Source organism: Halyomorpha halys, unplaced genomic scaffold, assembly GCF_000696795.3.
Source record: "Halyomorpha halys isolate HHAL.00 unplaced genomic scaffold, Hhal_1.1 Scaffold163.1, whole genome shotgun sequence".
Classification (NCBI taxonomy): domain Eukaryota; kingdom Metazoa; phylum Arthropoda; class Insecta; order Hemiptera; family Pentatomidae; genus Halyomorpha; species Halyomorpha halys.
In genome coordinates, this window is record NW_027116712.1 from 637,894 (window position 1) to 655,902 (window position 18,009).

The 18,009-nt window shown below is 33.2% G+C and overlaps 1 protein-coding gene across 5 annotated transcripts in view; it reads left to right on the top strand.

Annotated features, from left to right (window-relative positions):
• kug (kugelei) overlaps positions 1-18,009 on the top strand; it is a 537,878-nt gene that overhangs the window by 495,386 nt on the left and 24,483 nt on the right. For all 5 annotated transcript variants that reach the window (XM_067053444.1, XM_067053445.1, XM_067053448.1 and 2 more), the window contains 19 exons: positions 3,027-3,213; positions 3,296-3,524; positions 3,930-4,182; positions 4,363-4,583; positions 4,711-4,904; positions 5,490-5,757; positions 6,669-6,827; positions 6,907-7,078; positions 7,179-7,403; positions 7,913-8,149; positions 8,236-8,436; positions 10,050-10,244; positions 10,576-10,881; positions 11,785-11,993; positions 12,156-12,300; positions 12,549-12,710; positions 12,783-13,091; positions 14,277-14,549; positions 14,667-14,924. In XM_067053444.1, the coding sequence (XP_066909545.1) occupies positions 3,027-3,213; positions 3,296-3,524; positions 3,930-4,182; positions 4,363-4,583; positions 4,711-4,904; positions 5,490-5,757; positions 6,669-6,827; positions 6,907-7,078; positions 7,179-7,403; positions 7,913-8,149; positions 8,236-8,436; positions 10,050-10,244; positions 10,576-10,881; positions 11,785-11,993; positions 12,156-12,300; positions 12,549-12,710; positions 12,783-13,091; positions 14,277-14,549; positions 14,667-14,924 (4,203 nt within the window). The remainder of the gene's footprint in view (positions 1-3,026; positions 3,214-3,295; positions 3,525-3,929; positions 4,183-4,362; positions 4,584-4,710; positions 4,905-5,489; positions 5,758-6,668; positions 6,828-6,906; positions 7,079-7,178; positions 7,404-7,912; positions 8,150-8,235; positions 8,437-10,049; positions 10,245-10,575; positions 10,882-11,784; positions 11,994-12,155; positions 12,301-12,548; positions 12,711-12,782; positions 13,092-14,276; positions 14,550-14,666; positions 14,925-18,009) is intronic.

An 18,009-nucleotide genomic window follows, 5' to 3' on the forward strand; every position in this document is an offset into this window, starting at 1 on the left:
ACATGGATTGCTAAATATTGAAGAAGCTGAAGAAACAGGAAGAGACCCTACGCCAATACTTTCTCTCAAAAACAACAGGGGTTTATCTCGCCATCACAAGGATGGACTCTGGTTTAACTGCACTTAACCTAAGCTCCACTGTGGGAGAAAAACTGAGGAAATGCCAGGAATTGGCGATAGAATTTAAAGAAATATATAAATTGGAAGGTGTTACCACTACTCCATTCATAATATCAACGAATGGTCTCATACCAAAATCAACAGTGGCAGGCGTGAATGGTCTGGTGGTGCCTATGGACGTGCTAAGAGAGGCTCAACAGTCAGTTCTCTTAGACACTGTATAGTGTGAAAATTTTTAAATATTTGAAAAAATAAATAAAGTATGAAGGTAGTTGAACTTCTAGGTCCCCCACCTCAGATATTCGGCCCGCAATAGCGAGAAAAACAGCTCTTCTTTTTAACCGCCCACAATGCACTATTGTATGGGGATGTACTATCAATAATTATTCCCTAGTGTTTTAAATTTTTGAGCTCTTCCCGGATATGGTAATGTAGCACCTGTGGGTAACTCTTCTCTTTCACATATGTAACCTTATCTTCTTTTAGTATAATCTCATAGACTATCTTCCCAGTTGCCCCGAGCATCTCCCCTTCCTTAAAAAAAAAATCTTCATGTTCTCTCCTAAGTCTCTGTCTCCAGTCTTCAGCCTGATTAATTGCTCCAACCAGTGCGCCCTCAGTTTTTCTTTGTCGAGGGCATTTGTACATTTTACCCCCCAACCTAATTCTCCATCTTCTTTTGATATTATTAACCCAAGCATCCACCTTCCCAACAGGTCACACCCCACAGTCACTTTGTATTCCCTCGGCATACTACTTACAATATGAGCCAACAAGTTCTCCCTACTAAATCCCCTACTAAATCACAAGGGCCACCAAGTGTGATCAATTTACATGGGCATTTCTGAATCTTGGGTGTCCTATCTCCATCACACAGCTTTTTGCAAGGCTTCTCGGCACATAATGGTGTTGGAACTGCCAGTGTCCACCAGGCACCTTACTCCTGCTATCTCCATTATATGCAGACTGCCGCACTTCTCCCTCATGTTATAATTCAGGAGTATGCGGTCGCCCCTCCACTGACAACCCCTTCAGATGTCTCGCGTCTTCCTCTTTTCAGTCCCTTGCCTCCGTTCTCCTCTGTTCCCTCATTTACATCCTCTTATTTCCACCTTGTCCCCTTGACTACCTCGGTTCCGTGTCTCCTTGACTTCTTCTTCAGTCTCTGATGCTCCTGATGCTTCCTTATATTCATCTGAAGATCTACTCAACCTACAGTGGCTTCTCCACATTTGTTGGGTGTTGATTTATATTGATTCGCCCCGGCCCTCATCTCTTCTTCGGTACATGTATGGGCACTGTATGGCTATGTGCCCCTCATTCCCGCATTCAAAGCATCTCATGCCCGGGCAATGTGCCACTAAATACCCAATCCTTCCACAACTATGACACTTGCAGTCATCCCAACGACCATTGTATCTGGGTTTCGCTTGGCTCACTCTATTTTCCAGGTTACTTCTCCCTCTCTTACCATCTCTGTGCTCTCTCCTTCTCCAAGGGTTAGACATGTTTTTTGGTCTTTGATATTCTATCCGGATCTACCCCGGCTCTTCTACTTCCATTCGGGCCTCCACCTCTCTAGCGCTTGTTTCTATGAGATCTTGAGCACATTCCACAAATGAGCGGTCTCTCGCCATTCCCTCCTTCCCCAGTTTTTTTGCCTACTGAAACCCTGTACTTGGATTGTCTCCATCATCTCGCTGATTTTATCTTGAATTCTGTTATAGCGTGCCAGGAGTTCTGTGGCATACTGCCCACCAGACTGTCTTGGTTTTTTCGTTTCTCCGATCATCATGAATATATCCTCTTCTTGGGTCCTCTGCCCTCCTCCGAATGCCTTCTTTAATCTTTCTTTGATGACCCTCCAGGGGGTCTCTTCATCTGCCTGAATCTGATTTAGGATACTTCTTTTTATTCGACAGACTACCGCTGCTTTTAGTGCTTTTACATCCTTGCTGTCCAGTAGATCCTCCGACATCTTCGCTTCTATTTGCCCCATTAGGCGATCGCCCCCTTTTAAAAAAATGATTTAATTCTCCGGTCTCTTCAGTGAATTTTTCTAGGTCTGACACCACCTTCCTCAGGTCCTGGGTGGTTGCCGTACGGACCTTAATCCATTCAAGTGTTGTGGAATGAAATTGCGCTAAAAAGACTTCTGGTATTGGCTGAATCTCCTCCGGAGGTGGGTTGCCTGCTGCTAAAGTTTGGTTGACTGTAGCTTGAGGTTGGTTGTTTTGGTTCATATTCTCCACATTCAGAACTGCTCTTTTAACTATTCAATTACTGGTCATAATTCAAAGAGAAGAATGAAAAAAAAAAAATTCTTTTAGACTGAAAATTACTCCGGTATCCAAAGTTCCCTGGTCTCGCACCAGTTAAGTATCGGCGAAAGCAAAATGTCGAAAGAAGAAGAATAAGATATAACACGCTTGAACTACTGTAACATACTAGCTTTATTGGGTTCGGTACATCTCTTATATACATTTGATGAGCTGATCAAAGTAACAGCTGACTCAGGCTATAACTTATATATACATATATAAAGTTATTTACACTGCTGATGCTATCCTCTTATCAATTGTGGTTTTTTTTGGACCACATCAGGAGTGATAAAATTAATTAATGAAAATATTTTATATGTCATAATGACTGCTATTTCTAGATTATTGACTCTGTTATCAAGCCACATACTTTTCAATTTCTGAGTAATGTAGCTGTAACTTTCCTTGTAACTCTTCCATGGATTGGATGGCAGTTTCATTTTTCGGTTAAATGATCTGTATTTTGTTTAACTATATCATCTATGAATCAATGAGATTTAAGTGTTCATCCTTTTTATTTGATTCAAATATATAAAGCACTCTTCTTAAAATAATACAATAGTTATTAACATGTATTACTTTCAGGTAACGTTGGAAATGCTTTTACTCTTGACCCATTGTTGGGAACATTACATATAGCTCGAGAACTTGATTTAAATTCTATGACTGAATATATGCTAAATATTAAAGCAAAAGATTCTGGAAACCCTTCATTAATGGGAAATGTTCCTGTTCACATCATGGTTGTCATGGCTGACAATGCTCCACCAAGGTAATAATTTTAATGTGTTATTAATATGCTATTGATGATTAGTTTTCTTGATATTAATTTCATATATTTCTTTTTGCTGTAGATTCATTAGACGTGAAATTGCTGCAGAAGTTTATGAAAATGAAGCACCTGGTGTCCCTATTAAAAATCTTGAAGCTCGAAGCACATCTTCCTTGAGTTATGAACTTGTCCGTGGGAACATTGATAATGTTTTCAATATTAATCCTACTACTGGTGCCGTATACACAAATGCCCCTCTGGATTATGAGAAGACAAGAGTGTATAACCTAAGTGTTACGGCAACGAACATGGTATTTAATATTTTAATTATATAGTAGTATTATAAAATGATTCCATGACTTTATAATAATATAATCTCATTGAGTATGAGAATTACTAAATTTTGGTTAAAAATTGTTTACTTTTTTTTTTTTTACTGTTTTAATTTCTAATTGTTTATCAGAATGTTGAGCTTAAATACACTAGAAGATGAATCCTCAAAAATAAAAGAAAATACAATTTATTGATTAGATGTACTAAATGATCAGTAGTTCATGTCAGCACCTAAATTTAAAGACTGGATTATATCGTATTTAAAAAATTACCTAAATTAACTTGTTTATGTTTTATGGATCTGGGTTTTATAATCATATTTATTTATTTATTTTTTTTAAGAAATTATATTTTGTTTTAATTTTTTTTTAAATTGATTCCAGGCTGGAGCCAAAGCTGTTTGTCATGTTGTGATTCATGTATTAGATAGAAATGATAATCCTCCTTCATTTATTGAAGTCAATTATAAAGGTTGGGTAAATGAGGATGCACCAATTGGTTCACTCGTACTTTCAAATCAGAGTTCGCCCCTAGTATTAAAAGCAACAGATAAAGACTCTCAACTGAATGCTTTGTTACAGTATGATATTATTGAACCTGGACCTCGAAGAATTTTTCATATTGATTCAACAACAGGTAAAAAAAAAAATGATCTGCTAATAAGATTAATTGGGTTATTTTAGCTGTTTATTTACAGATAATATGCTAATTATATTGTAATATACATCCATAATAAGCCGTGGTAGTTTGTTAGTGGCACTTATTTCATCCAGGATAGGTAATATCAGAATTAACATTTGTATTTATTTTGTTTAGGGGCAATAAGAACGATTGTATCCTTAAATTTTGAAACTAAGCAAGAATATGAATTTTATGTCAGAGTTACTGATCTTGGAAAACCACGTCTGTCTTCAGAGAATCTCGCCAGAGTAAAAATCAGTATAATTGATGTGAATGACTGTGCTCCTGTTTTTTCTCAGTCTGTGTATAATGCATCAGTAATCACTCCAACATATCAGAATATTGCTGTAGCAGAGGTAATAAACTCTTTAACTTCTGACAAAAGTGGTATCTTTGATTAAACAATTACTAACACTTCATCCTGAACCATTTTTTTTTTTTTATTTATTACTTTTGCAGTGTTTAAAAACAATTTTTTTTTAGTTGAAGGCAATTGATCAGGATTCAGCCAACTTTACTCAGTTGTCGTATTCTATAATTTCTGGAAATACGAATGGTATTTATTCAATAAATAGTCAAACAGGAATAATCACTATAAAGGAACCAAATCACCAAGTAGGAAGTTCTCCTCATAGGCTAAAAGTGTCAGTTTCAGATGGAAAATATACAGATGAAGCGTAAGTTTTATTACAATCAAAACTATAATACTATGGAAACTGTAAAACATAATTGATAGTCATTTCAACTTAAAGAAATTACAACCCAATGTTACATAATTTCATTCCTGAAAATTGTTCATCATATAATTAAAAATTTGTATGAAAGAAGCATTTACAATCTGCTTACTCTTCAACAATGATCATCTGTTATTTTTATTTTATTTTCCTGTTTCATAATACCTTGAACTTTAAACTAAATATATATCTTACAAAAACAAAAATTTGAGGATACAATAAATATTAAACTTTTTGTTACATCTTTAGCTCCTTCACCAGATCATTCATTTTCGTTGATTATTTTTGCCTCTGAAATACACATAAAATAACTGATTAATAGTATAAATAAAAATTATTGATGATTAATTTGTGCTTGATATTTTGTAAAGGAGCTTTGAATATTAATGTTTATATCTAGCATTGAAACTTGCTTATAAGAAAGATGTAGACAAAAATCATTGAAAAAAAATAACAAAATATTTTTTTTTACTATTACAGATATTTTTTCAATATTAAAATAAATAAATTAATTTTTTTTTTTTTTAGTATTGTCAATGTTTGGTGGACCCATAGCCAAGATTCTGGATTAATATTTCAGAGACCAATTTACCAAGGAGCAGTTCTTGAAAATTCGACAAAAGTAATTACAGTTGCTGTTGTTACAGTATTGGGGAGTCACTTGAATGAACATCTTGACTTTTCTATTTTAAACCCATCCCCTCTTTTTTCCATTGGAGCAACAACTGGCGTTATCAGAACAACAGGATTAAGGTTTGATCGAGAATCACAGGAAAACTACCAGTTGATTGTTCAGGTATATAGCATTATTTATTTGTGAGCTATTTAAAAGCAGATATATGTATAAAACTATATAATAATCATTCATTTTATAACAGTTTTATAATTTCACTTGTATATAAAGTTTCAACCCTTTTCATTACCCCTTTTCCATAGTAAACCATAACATAGTTGGTTATAATGAATAATATATATTTATATATAAGTTATCATATTATACATGTTCACTCCCCCTAACCTCTTCAATTTTTGGTATTTTGATATAATTTTGCTTGTTCATTACAGTGGCATTTAATCTTCTTTTTAGGGTATTGTTAATTTTCCTACTTTTCTCCAGTTCATCTCTCACACACCTATCTAGAATTTCCAATGGAATGGGGACTTTTTTTTTATAGATTCTGATAGTGAATCAGATTTTAAGATGAATTAGTATTTTGTGTGATTCAACATGTCCTGAAGCTTAAATTGCCATAAACTGAAAACATTATATGTAGAGAGAGAGGGCGTCCTAATATACAGGGTCTCATCTAACATATATGTTCTTATACATATATTACAAACTTTTTTCTTTTACAATTAAAATTTTTCAAATCTGAAACCATTTATTCATGACCGTTTCAATTCTCAACTTTAAGTACAGGATCCTCTTCAACACTGGAAAAAAAATATATTGTGCCATTCAACTACTACCAGATATCTATTACTTTCAGGCTAAAACTTTATTAAACTCTCTTCCTTCACTGGTTGAGCACCAAAACTTCAAGCCAGCTAGCACACTACCTTGATAGCACTGCTTTTCAGATATCAGGGTACTGAATTGTCTGTGTGCCTCCTTACCCTGTTTATTTCAACATGTTAAAATATTACTAAATATATTATTTTATTTATAAACTTCTAACATGTCTTACTTTTAATTTACTCTTCTAGGTTAAAAGTGAAGAATCAATTGAAAATGAAGTACGTGTTGCTCACGTTCCAGTAAATGTGACTGTATTGGATATAAATGATAACTGCCCTATGTTTGTTAATCTTCCTTACTACGCTGTTGTTTCCATTGATGCAATTAAAGGAGATGTTATTACAAAGGTATGTCTTAACTTAAATTACAACTCTTTTTAATGCATACTCACATTTAAAAACAATTAAGAAATATTTACTTTTGCAGGTTCATGCTATTGATTTAGATAAAGGTGAAAATGGTATAGTGCGTTATGAGTTAGTTAGAGGTCATGGTGAATTGTTTAAAGTTTGCCGTAAAACTGGAGAAATCACCTTAAAACAGGCCTTAGAAGGGCACAATCGAGAATATCAGTTGATTATTGGTGCTTATGATGGAGGTAGTTTTCTTATGTATTTAAAATATATATAATTTAATGAACTCTTCCGATATAATTTCATAAATTTGTGACACTGTGAGTATTTTTTTTATCAATCCAGGCAATACACCATGCTCTACTGAGGTTCCTGTGAATGTAAAAGTTATGGATCGGTCAATGCCTGTATTTGATCACCAGTTTTATACTGTTACTACTCCAGAAAATGTAGAACTTCATACACCACTTTCTGTTAATATTCAAGCTGAGTCACCTCTTGGTAGAAAATTAATATATGCCATTGTTAGTGGAGATACTTATGACAAATTTTCAGTTGACTTTAACACAGGTAAATTTATTTGTATGGTGAATTATCAAGTTATATAAAATAATTATTATAGTAACGGAGATAAATTTAGGATAATTAATGCTTTTCTATTGTTTATATATTATCCCTGTTTACTTTTTTTGTAAGGTTCAATATTTATCCTAGGAAAACAACTAAACTGATATTATAAAAATTGCTAGAATACATCTATTGATGTTAATGTAGTAACTAACTTCTCACTTTTTTTTTCACTGCATAAACTGCCAGGTTTTTCTCCTATTAATGGTGTTATAATTAATATTGCCCACTTCATAGAGGTTGGTTGTGCACTAGGAGAGACTTCCAACCCCAGGGTTGATCAACAGTTGATACAACAGAAGTAATAATTACTTCCCATAGCAAAATTTGAATCCTGGTGTCTGTGCTATAGGAATATAATGCTTTAATCACTAAGCTATCCCTATATTATGAGCTATGAAATTAAAATATATTCTTATTTCATCTTAATCACAATTTATTTTATTTTATAGGTGGTCTTTATGTGGTAGATGATCTAGATTATGAAACTCAGAGAGAATATGCTTTGACTGTCCGTGCTACAGACAGTGTTTCAGGAGTTTTTGCTGACGTCCTTGTCAGTCTTTTAGTAACTGATGTTAATGACTGCCCTCCTGAATTCTCTGTTGATTCATATAATATTTCAATTTCTGAAGCCTCTCCTTTTGGATCTGTCATCCTCAAAGTACATGCCCAAGATAATGACACAGGTTCAAAATTAATGTTTTAATTATTTTAGAAATCCTACAATAAAATTTAATATTAATTTTATAATATTTAAAAAAATTCTTTTCAGGCTTGAATGGTAAAATTCAGTATTCCATTGAAAAAATTGGTAACAGTGATCCTGATCATTTTCATATTGATTCAGATGATGGCTCTATTTATTTAAAACAATCTTTAGATCATGAAACCCAAACATTGCACCATCTTGTTGTTATAGCTACTGATGAAGGTGTACCCAGCCTTTCAAGTTCAGTTCATGTGTGGGTAACTGGTAAGTGGTCTCATGAAGTTTTATTTTTTAAGTATAATGTAGAAGTAGTTACAGTGATTTAAGATGCAGCGGTTTAGCCAAAGGGAGAGTCTGAAGGATCTTGGCCCACCCCAAATATTGAAAATTTGTTTTCTCTGATACTTACCTTTAAACAAAAATATTTTAAACCTATTTCATATTATTACATAAGTAATTTATGTTAACATAGGAAGTATAGTATACATATCTCAATTATGATTTGTTGCATAACAAATGAATAGGGTGATCAAATAGGTCTGACAATGTGTCAGAATGCCCCTCTCAAAACAAAATCCTGGCTATGGTACTGTTCACTGATGAAATTTGATCATTCGATTTAACTTTTAGTCTGGTTCTATTTTGATTTTCATTTCAATTAATGTGCAAAAATTTAAAAATGTAATATTGGTTTTGCAGATGTCTGTAAATTTTTTTTTCTTTTTCTTTTTTTTTTTTTTGTTAGTTTCTGGGTTTAAGCAAATCTAAAGTATTGGTCTCATTAGGAAAATAGAATTACTTGAATTGGTTTACTCATTTAACATAGCTCATATATTTTCCATAAGAGACTAATGAGCTAGAATGCTTATGACAGTTTACTTTATAGTTTACCCCTCATTAACATATTTATAATATTGGATGGATGAAGAATACAATGTCTAAGTAAAAAAAAATAATAATAATAAAATAATGAATTTTAAGTAAGAGAACAAACCAACCATGTAGGGGGTCAAAAAAGCAGATAGATAGACTAATAAAATTAAATAAAAGTTACTGTACATAAAAACTTTTTGTTTAAGGTAGGGACAGACAAGCCTTGTTATACCAATAAAAGATCTTAAATTCTACAACAGAAGATGCACACTTGCATTAACTTTTATGTTAGAGTTGTTTACCACTCAGCTAAAATGCTTAAAATCTATCTTACAAGAGTAGGGATGTGACAGCTGTGTGGGTTGGGGCGTAGGTCTTAGAGTGCCCAGTTCAGAACATTGTGGGTTCGATTCCCCTTTGGGGCAGTGAATATTTATTTTTCGGAGGTCCCAAAAAATGAATTTTGACACTCCTACCTTGGTTAGTACACGGTGGCAACTATGGTATCTGCCAGAGGTTGACAAAAATACCTAACAATACCAATTCCAAAATCATACTAGAGTATATAATTTAATTTTTATCTATGTTTTCAAGTTGACCATGAATCCATCTGTTTGCATATTTTAACTTCAAACCAATTAAAAGTGACCTTATAAATACTGACAATCTTCATTTTTTTAAAAATCTACTATTATCTATAGTTGTGCTGGATTCTCTGCAAAATCTTAGGAAAATCTATAATTAAGATATTAAATCATTATTTATCAAGTTAAGATTATCAATGAAAACGGAATAAATCTTGGTAAACTGAATAAAAATCTTGGTATTTCAATATATACGGAGGTTTACTTTGTCACCTTCAACTATCTATTCAAAAAATATTTTGTTTTATTTTTATCTCTAGCCTTAAGGACAAAAAATTATGTTTTTATCATTTTTTTATATGTCAAAAAAAAAAATCATTCAGGTTATAGTTATTTATAAATTTCAATTTTTTTTTTCAGTATTAGATATGAATGATAATCCTCCGAAATTAGAAAAAAATGTGTATAGTTGTTGGCTCTCTGAAGAAGCAACAAGAAACCAATTTGTTACTATTGTGACAGCCAGTGATCCAGACTCAGTGGATCATAATCACTTATCCTACAGTATTGTAGGTGGTAATCATCAACAAACATTTTCTATGGATTCTTCGACTGGTAATTATATACTTTTATTGTTTACAACTATGATTTCTAAGATGTATGTGTTTAATAACTAACTCTTTGTTAAATTAATTGAAATATTCATTTTATATTTTCTGTATACAAGTTATTACTTCTAGTTTTTATATTTTATTCATGTGGGTACATTTATTTATGATATATTCTGTTTATTGTATACAATAAAAAAAAAAATTTTATGAGTTAAACTTCAAAACTATATTTTGATTACTTTTTATCAGCTAATTTGAATGAACTATATGCTTTAATTTGTTATTTATTTATCCTATTGTTATTCTAAACAATAAAATAATAACATTTATTACAGGTATAATTACATTAACAAACCTGCACAAATTAACTGAAACAAAGGCTCATACATTGAATGTTTCTGTTAGTGATGGAATTTATACTAGTTTTGCTAGAGTCAGAGTTGAAATGATTTCTGCTAATAAATATAGTCCAGTATTCGACAAACACCAATATGAGGCTAAAATATCTGAAAATCTTCCATCTGGAACTAGAGTGTCCAAAGTCCATGCAGTTGACAAAGATAATGGAAATTATGGGGTCCCAACTTACTATATTTCTTCTCAAGTTCTTCTAGAAAAATTTATGATTGATAATTTTACAGGTATGTTTATAATATAAATACAAAAATGTTATAACATTATGATCTTTATCTCATATTATTTAATTTGGTGGTGTTAAAAAATTAAGAAATGTTTTTTCTTAAAGAAAAATATCATAATGTTATAACATTAATTATCTTTCTATTAACTCGTACAGATGAAGGAAATAATCTTCTTCATCATCCTCTTCAAGCTTTTTGACTTGATTCATTTAGTAATGTTCAAATAATAAATTTAGTTGAAATACACAAACTTTCAACAATTAGTTATGGCTTGTTCTTTATTTTAAAAAAAAACTCACTAGTTGAAGTTAACAAATCATATTAATCAGCAGTAATTGTAAAATCAAATTAGAACAATGAATAATATTCTAAAAACATGTGATATAAGAAAAAAATGTACCAACACTTGTATGTCTTTTTAGTAGTTATATATGGACGTCTTCTGTGAGTTAAAAATGACATTGTGGGCCAATACAGCCATGTCCTTTATGTTGTATCCCTTGTTCTGTACTGTGCCGTTAAGAGGCCTCTCATGGTTTACTATCTATCTTAAAATGTCTCAGAAAACCAGTGTCAGTAATATTTATTTTGCACCATTTCTGAGAAGTGACATTCCCACTCTGGTAGTATGGTGAAACCTCGGGAAGTCATCAGAAACTAATAAAAAAGACAAAAAGTCCACTTACCAAACTGGTTTCCCTCACCAATACCCCCCTACAAGTAGCTTTATATGGTGGTTTATTGTAAAATTGATGTGTAAGTAACTTATGAACATTTTCTTTTGTTTTCTCTGGTTCATACTTAGAACTTAAACAGAATCATATTAAAAATATGAGGCATTTTTTTTTAAAATTTATATGTATTATGTACACCCTTTTCTTATTTCATTTTATTTTTATTTAGGTGAAATTTACACTAAACAAATACTTGATAGAGAAGCTAAAAAATTATATGAAATTCCTATAGTAGCGATTGATGCTGGTGGAAAATTAGGTTTCACATCAGTTAGAGTTTGGGTTACAGACATTAATGACAGTGTTCCTAAATTTTTACTTCCAGAATACAAAGCTTCTATTCCAAGCAATCTTTCTGTTAATTCTGGATTTCTAAAGGTAAATCTTATTAATATTTTATTTATTTATGGTTTGAATTTATTAATAATAGGAAAACTTAGAGTTGTTTTTGTTATCAATGCTAAGCTACACAATGTAGTCTTATAAATGATTAGGTCTAATGGATAATATGTTAAAATCTGTTTTGTTTGGTAACTTCAGGTCAAGGCTACTGATAAGGATGAAGATATTTCAGCCCAAATCGAATATTCATTATATGACAAAGGCTCAAGAGGAGTTAGGGATTTATTCCATATTAACAAAAATACTGGAGGGCTTTCACTATTGAAATCTGCTATGCCACATGGTATATTAGCTTTTTTCTTTGTAGATCTGTTTTTTAATATCATCCCTATTATTTTGAATTATGTTCTTTTAATTTTAGGTTTTTGTTTCTATTATGTTGACTTGATTTTAAGCTGTCTGCTACTTTATTTTTTTATTATAATTTATTATGCGATGAAATTCAAGTTATATCAAAACAAATTTGATCTATTACATTAATATTAATATTTTAATAGTATACAATTTTATTAAACATAATTTATTTTTCAGAAACACAAGTGTTTCAATTTTTCATTAGAGCAACTGATCGCGGAATTCCTACACTTCATGCTGATGTTCCGATTGATATATATATAATGGCAAGCAATGATATGCCTCCAATTTTCGAAAGGAGAGATGACAAATTTTTTGTTGCAGAAAATGCTGATGCTGGTAAATTTAATATAAAAATTACTTCTTATTTCTTATTTTAAGAAAATTACTAACCAAAATAATCCTTTTTAGGAACAGTTATTACAAGAGTTAAGTTAGTTTCCGATATGTCTGTGAAATTCAAGTTGTTGTCAGGGAATGACATTTTTAGCATAGATGCTAATGGAGAGATTACACTTATGGGTAAACTCGATCGTGAGAAATACCCTTCTTATATTCTTGGAGTTCTTGCATACACAGATTCAAGTCCACCATTAACTGCTTTTACTGAAATATCATTGCAAATTTTAGATCATAATGATAATAAGCCTCTTTTTCAAAATGAAAACTATGTAGTTTCAGTAGCAGAGAATATTGACGAAGGAAGCTCTATAGTAAAAGGTAATGTACTGTTTTATTTTTTCAATTACTGTTACTTTCTCCTTTTTATACAGCATTGTATAGAATTGGTTGAGTACACTTCATGAGACTTAAATTCACTCATCTATTTATTCATTTTATTATTTTGAAAAATAATTGCAAGTTTATCCTTGTTAACTTAGAGGTAATCTGATTTAATCCTTATGATTGAATTAATACTATTTATTTATTTTATTTTTTTCTACTATGTTATTAACTTATAATAGATAACTTATAACTCAACTATTATTTTTTTTTTATTATCAATCACAAATATTTCTGAAATCCTATGGAGATGTGATTTTTTTTCTTTTTAGTAGGAAAAAAGTGAGCAATAATGGAAATTACTTGTATATATATTGGGAAAAATATGATATTGCTTAGTAATGCAGCATTTCATTTAATAATAAACAGTTATAAATTCAGTAAAATATGAATGGATAAAATTTAAGAATTGTTGATGATGTTTGGTTATTAGAGTTAGAGGAGAAAAATAAAATCTAAGCATATACTAATTCTCCTTCTCTAAAATAATAATCATATTGTTTATACTAATGTACACATGTTCTAAGATAAGGCCATTAATATGTAATTTGAAAATTGAATTCAGTGCCCACTGGACCAATTACCACTTTGTAAACCTTGATATTTCTAATTTAGCTACACTTACTGATTTATAGAGATTTATTTTTTTTTGAACTCTGATATTCTGACTGGATCACTTAGTTAACAAGATGTAAATAAACTGAGAGACAAAACTGTTTCTCAACATTCTCAATAATATTCCTTCTATTTATAACACTAATTATTTGACATAGAGTTTATTACATTAATAATACTCTTCCAGTCTTGTCTCTGCTAAAATGATATATTAGAGCAGTATTAGTAAAACATTTAGAGACAGTCCCTCAAAGGGACCAGATAATCAGTAGTTCCTTATTCTAACTTCTTACTGTCTGAATAATAACAAAAATAAGTAGGTTGATAATGGATACCGGGTTAGATTTAATGCAAAAACAAGGGAGAAAAGATCAATATAGTTTTTCAGCTGCAGCCTATCATATATGTTCTAATTCATTACTGTTGGGTATATGTCATTTATTTGTAAAATATGAAGTTGTAATGGTTTTGATAAAAGTTGTAAATTGAATCTTGCCCTATTTTCAGTCCATGCTTCTGATGCTGATGAGGGAACTAATGGAGAAGTTAGGTATGGAATAACTGGTCCAGGGACAGAAACTTTTGCAATTGATGCTCATACTGGATGGGTCACCACCCTTATTCCTTTAGATAAAGAAACTATTCCCAATTATAAGCTCAATATTATTGCTACAGATGGAGGAATCCCTCCCAAAAGTAATAATGTGTCGCTTTATGTTAATTTGGTTGATTATAATGATAACCCTCCAGTATTTACTCGAGAATCATACTCAGCATCAGGTAATGAAACTCTAAATTATACAATCATATTATCTCTTGTCCATTATTAAAATCACTTAGTCACAATGATTGTTCTTAATTTTATTTGTTATTTTACTAAATTAATATTTGTTACAGTTAATGAGGATGCTCTTCCTGGCACTGTAGTAGTTCAAATTTTTGTTACTGATAAAGATAGTGAAACAAATAATGTAGAATTCCACATCATAGCTGGTGATCCACATACGCAATTTGATGTGAGATTAACTGGAGAAGTTTATGTTGCACGACTGTTAGATAGAGAAACAATGGACAAGTATGAGCTCACAGTTCTAGCAACTGACGGAAAATTTGTTGCAGTTGCTGCTCTTTACATTGATGTTCTAGACGTAAATGGTATGCTTATAATTTATTTAATTAATATTTTTACTACTATCGCAACTGCTATGTTTTTCTTAACAAATTATTTGATGTTTTCATAATTAAATGAGCTTAATTTAATTCATAAATATTTAAAGTATTATTGATTTATGTTGAAAGTGATTATATATATGTATATAAGTTAAAGGTTTGAGAACACAAAGACTAAAAAAGAGAAAGGAAAGAGAGAAATGACCGACTCGGTTGTTACTCAAAGACTGATGTTTATTGAATCCAGTTCAGCTGTATATATACATTCAAATCAGCTGATCTATTCGATCAGCTGATGTTTGAGTTACACCTGACTTCAGAGGAATCTACATTTTCATTGATATTTACTATCACTTGTTATTAAGTCCCTAAAATAAACAGAAAAAAAATAAATTTTACATTATTACCCTTTGGAAGGGAGGTTTAACTGTTCTATATGAACTGTTCTATGCTTTCTTGGTTCTTTTACTCTTTCTATGGTGACAACGTTATGCTCTCTAATGGTGACCACTCTGAATGGGCCTTCGTACCTTTGTAGCTCTTTCCCCCTATTAGTTCCCACTTTCCGGTACACCACCATCCCGATTTTAAGCTGGCCCATCAAATCACTGACACTGATGTTGTGTCATGCCACTCTTCTGTGTTTCTCCTTCTTTTTCAATTTTGTTCCTGACTTTTGCCCACATCTTTCTCTGTACCATAAAATTTATGGTGACATTGCTCTCCTCCATCTTGCTCTAGCCACTTTTCCAACTGATACACCCGCAGATGGTCACTGAGAGTGCTGTGGAGCCTTTGGATGTCCCAGGGTGTTAAGGTGCCACACTACCTTCAAGACTTTCATTTCTTCCCTGATGCCTGCGTTGTCAAACGCAGATGAAATTTTATCTGGTACGCTATGAAACTGGAACCATGTTTAACACTGATTCTGCCGACCTCTCTCACGGGGTACGCCATTGCTAATTTGCTAAATACGTCGACCTCTCTCACAGGGTACGCCATTGCTAATTTGCTAAATACGTCGACCACTGTGACCCACTTGTATCCCTTCCATGTAAACGAATCTGCCTGAAGATCACTGAGCGGTGCTTCTGCAGTGGGCATCTCTTCCTGTGTCGCTTATGGTGGGTGCCTACGCACTCGCATTTCGCACTCGGGCATACGTCACAGCTTCCAATGGTTTCTTTAGTAGTGCGCTTCATACCCCACCAGAAGTATTGACGGGCAATGCCTGTAAAGTTTCGTTCAGTCCTCTATGGTTGTCTTTCCCTTGTGATATGTGAGAGTCACTTCTCTTTAGCACTCCATGTCACAGAGAGCCTTCACCAACATCATACAGCATATGAACATCTGGTCAACTCCAATCTGTTCTGTCCGCCAAAGATGCTGAATTTTCTCCCAAACTACTGCATTGCCTACATATAGATGATGGGTATGTCCAGCCTTCGATACATCTTCTAGGGCTTTGCATACCTGGTCATCTCTGATGCAAGGTTGTGACTGGATGGTCACGATATTGCTGCTGCCGTATTTACCATGCTTGATCTTTAATTTCCCCAAGGTTCTTGTTTTCCATATAGTCTGGCATCGTTTTTCATTAATAATCTCATCAATCTCTTCCATCTCAGTTGGTCTTTCCACAGTTGAATCTTCATCTTCAGTTGTCTCTCCTCTGTTTCCCAATTCTTGGGTGCCTGGTTATTGTTCCTCTTCCAGGGTCCACTCTCTCATGACCTGTTTCACATCCCTAGATGATTCTCCCTGATTATCTTCGATTGCGTTGACCATTATTGCCCTGGAGAGCCAGTCTAAAACCGCGTTGTCTTTACTGGGCTTATATATGATGTCCATATTATATCGACTTAGGATCTCCTTCCATCTGATGATACATGCGGTAGACTCTTTAAACTTTCCTACCCACTGCAATGGTCTATGGTCAGTGTGAACCCTAAAATGCCTTCTGAACAAATAGAGCCGGAAATGTTCTACTACCCACACAATCCCAAGAAGTTCTTGTTCTAAGGCGCTGTATCGGGCTTCTGCTTCTGTGAGATGCCGACTGGTGTATGCTACAGGACGCTCTCCTTCTTCAGTCTCCTGTGCCAATACCACCCCGAGAGCATACTCACATGCATCAGCTATGAGCGTAAATGCTTTTCCGAAATCAGGGAATGCAAGAACTGGTTCCTGTTGTAGCTGCTCAATGCATTTTCGGACGTAATGGGCCATGTTTGGTCTCACTATCGTGCTCCCTTTCTTTAACAAATTGTTGAGGGACACAAGATACTCCACCATGTCCAGAACAAACCTGTAGTAATTTAATGCCCCCAGCAATCGCCGTATTCCTTTTACGTCTGTTGGTACTGCCATCCTTTGTAGGGCTGACACCTTTTGAACATCTGGTCTCACACCTTCCTTGGAAATAGTATGTCCAAAAAAATTAATCTGGTCTTGCCCTATCATAGACTTTTCATATCATAGACTTAGTCCAAATTCTCTTATCTGCTGGAACACACTCCTTAAGTGGTCCACGTGGTCCTTTTCTGATCTACTGATCACTAGCAAGTCGTCTATGTAGACTTGACAAACTGCTTCATCCAGTCCTCTCAAGAATTTGTCCATGAGCTTCTGAAATGTACCAGGGGCATTTTTGAGACCAAACAGCATTCTGGTAAATTCATAATGGTCTTGTTCAAATGTGAATGCGGTCTTATGCTGGTCTCTAGAGTTCATTTTAATTTTATGGTACCCTTCCTTTAAGTTTAATGTGCTAACAATTTTAGCACCGCCCAACCTGTCCAGAATGTCCTCGAACCTCGGAATAGGTTTCTTCTCATCAACCGTATTTTCATTGAGCTTGTGATACTCTATTACATCTCTGTACTTTTCTTCATTCTCACCAGGTGCATTCTTTTTCCGTACCACCCACAATGGACTGTTAGAAGGTGAAGTGCTCTCCACGATTATCTCTTGTCTTTGTAAACTTTCTATTTCATTCCTAATGTGCTGTCGAAGAGCCTGGGGATAACACCTTTCCTTCACGTAGGTTACCCTATCCTGTTTCAAAGGT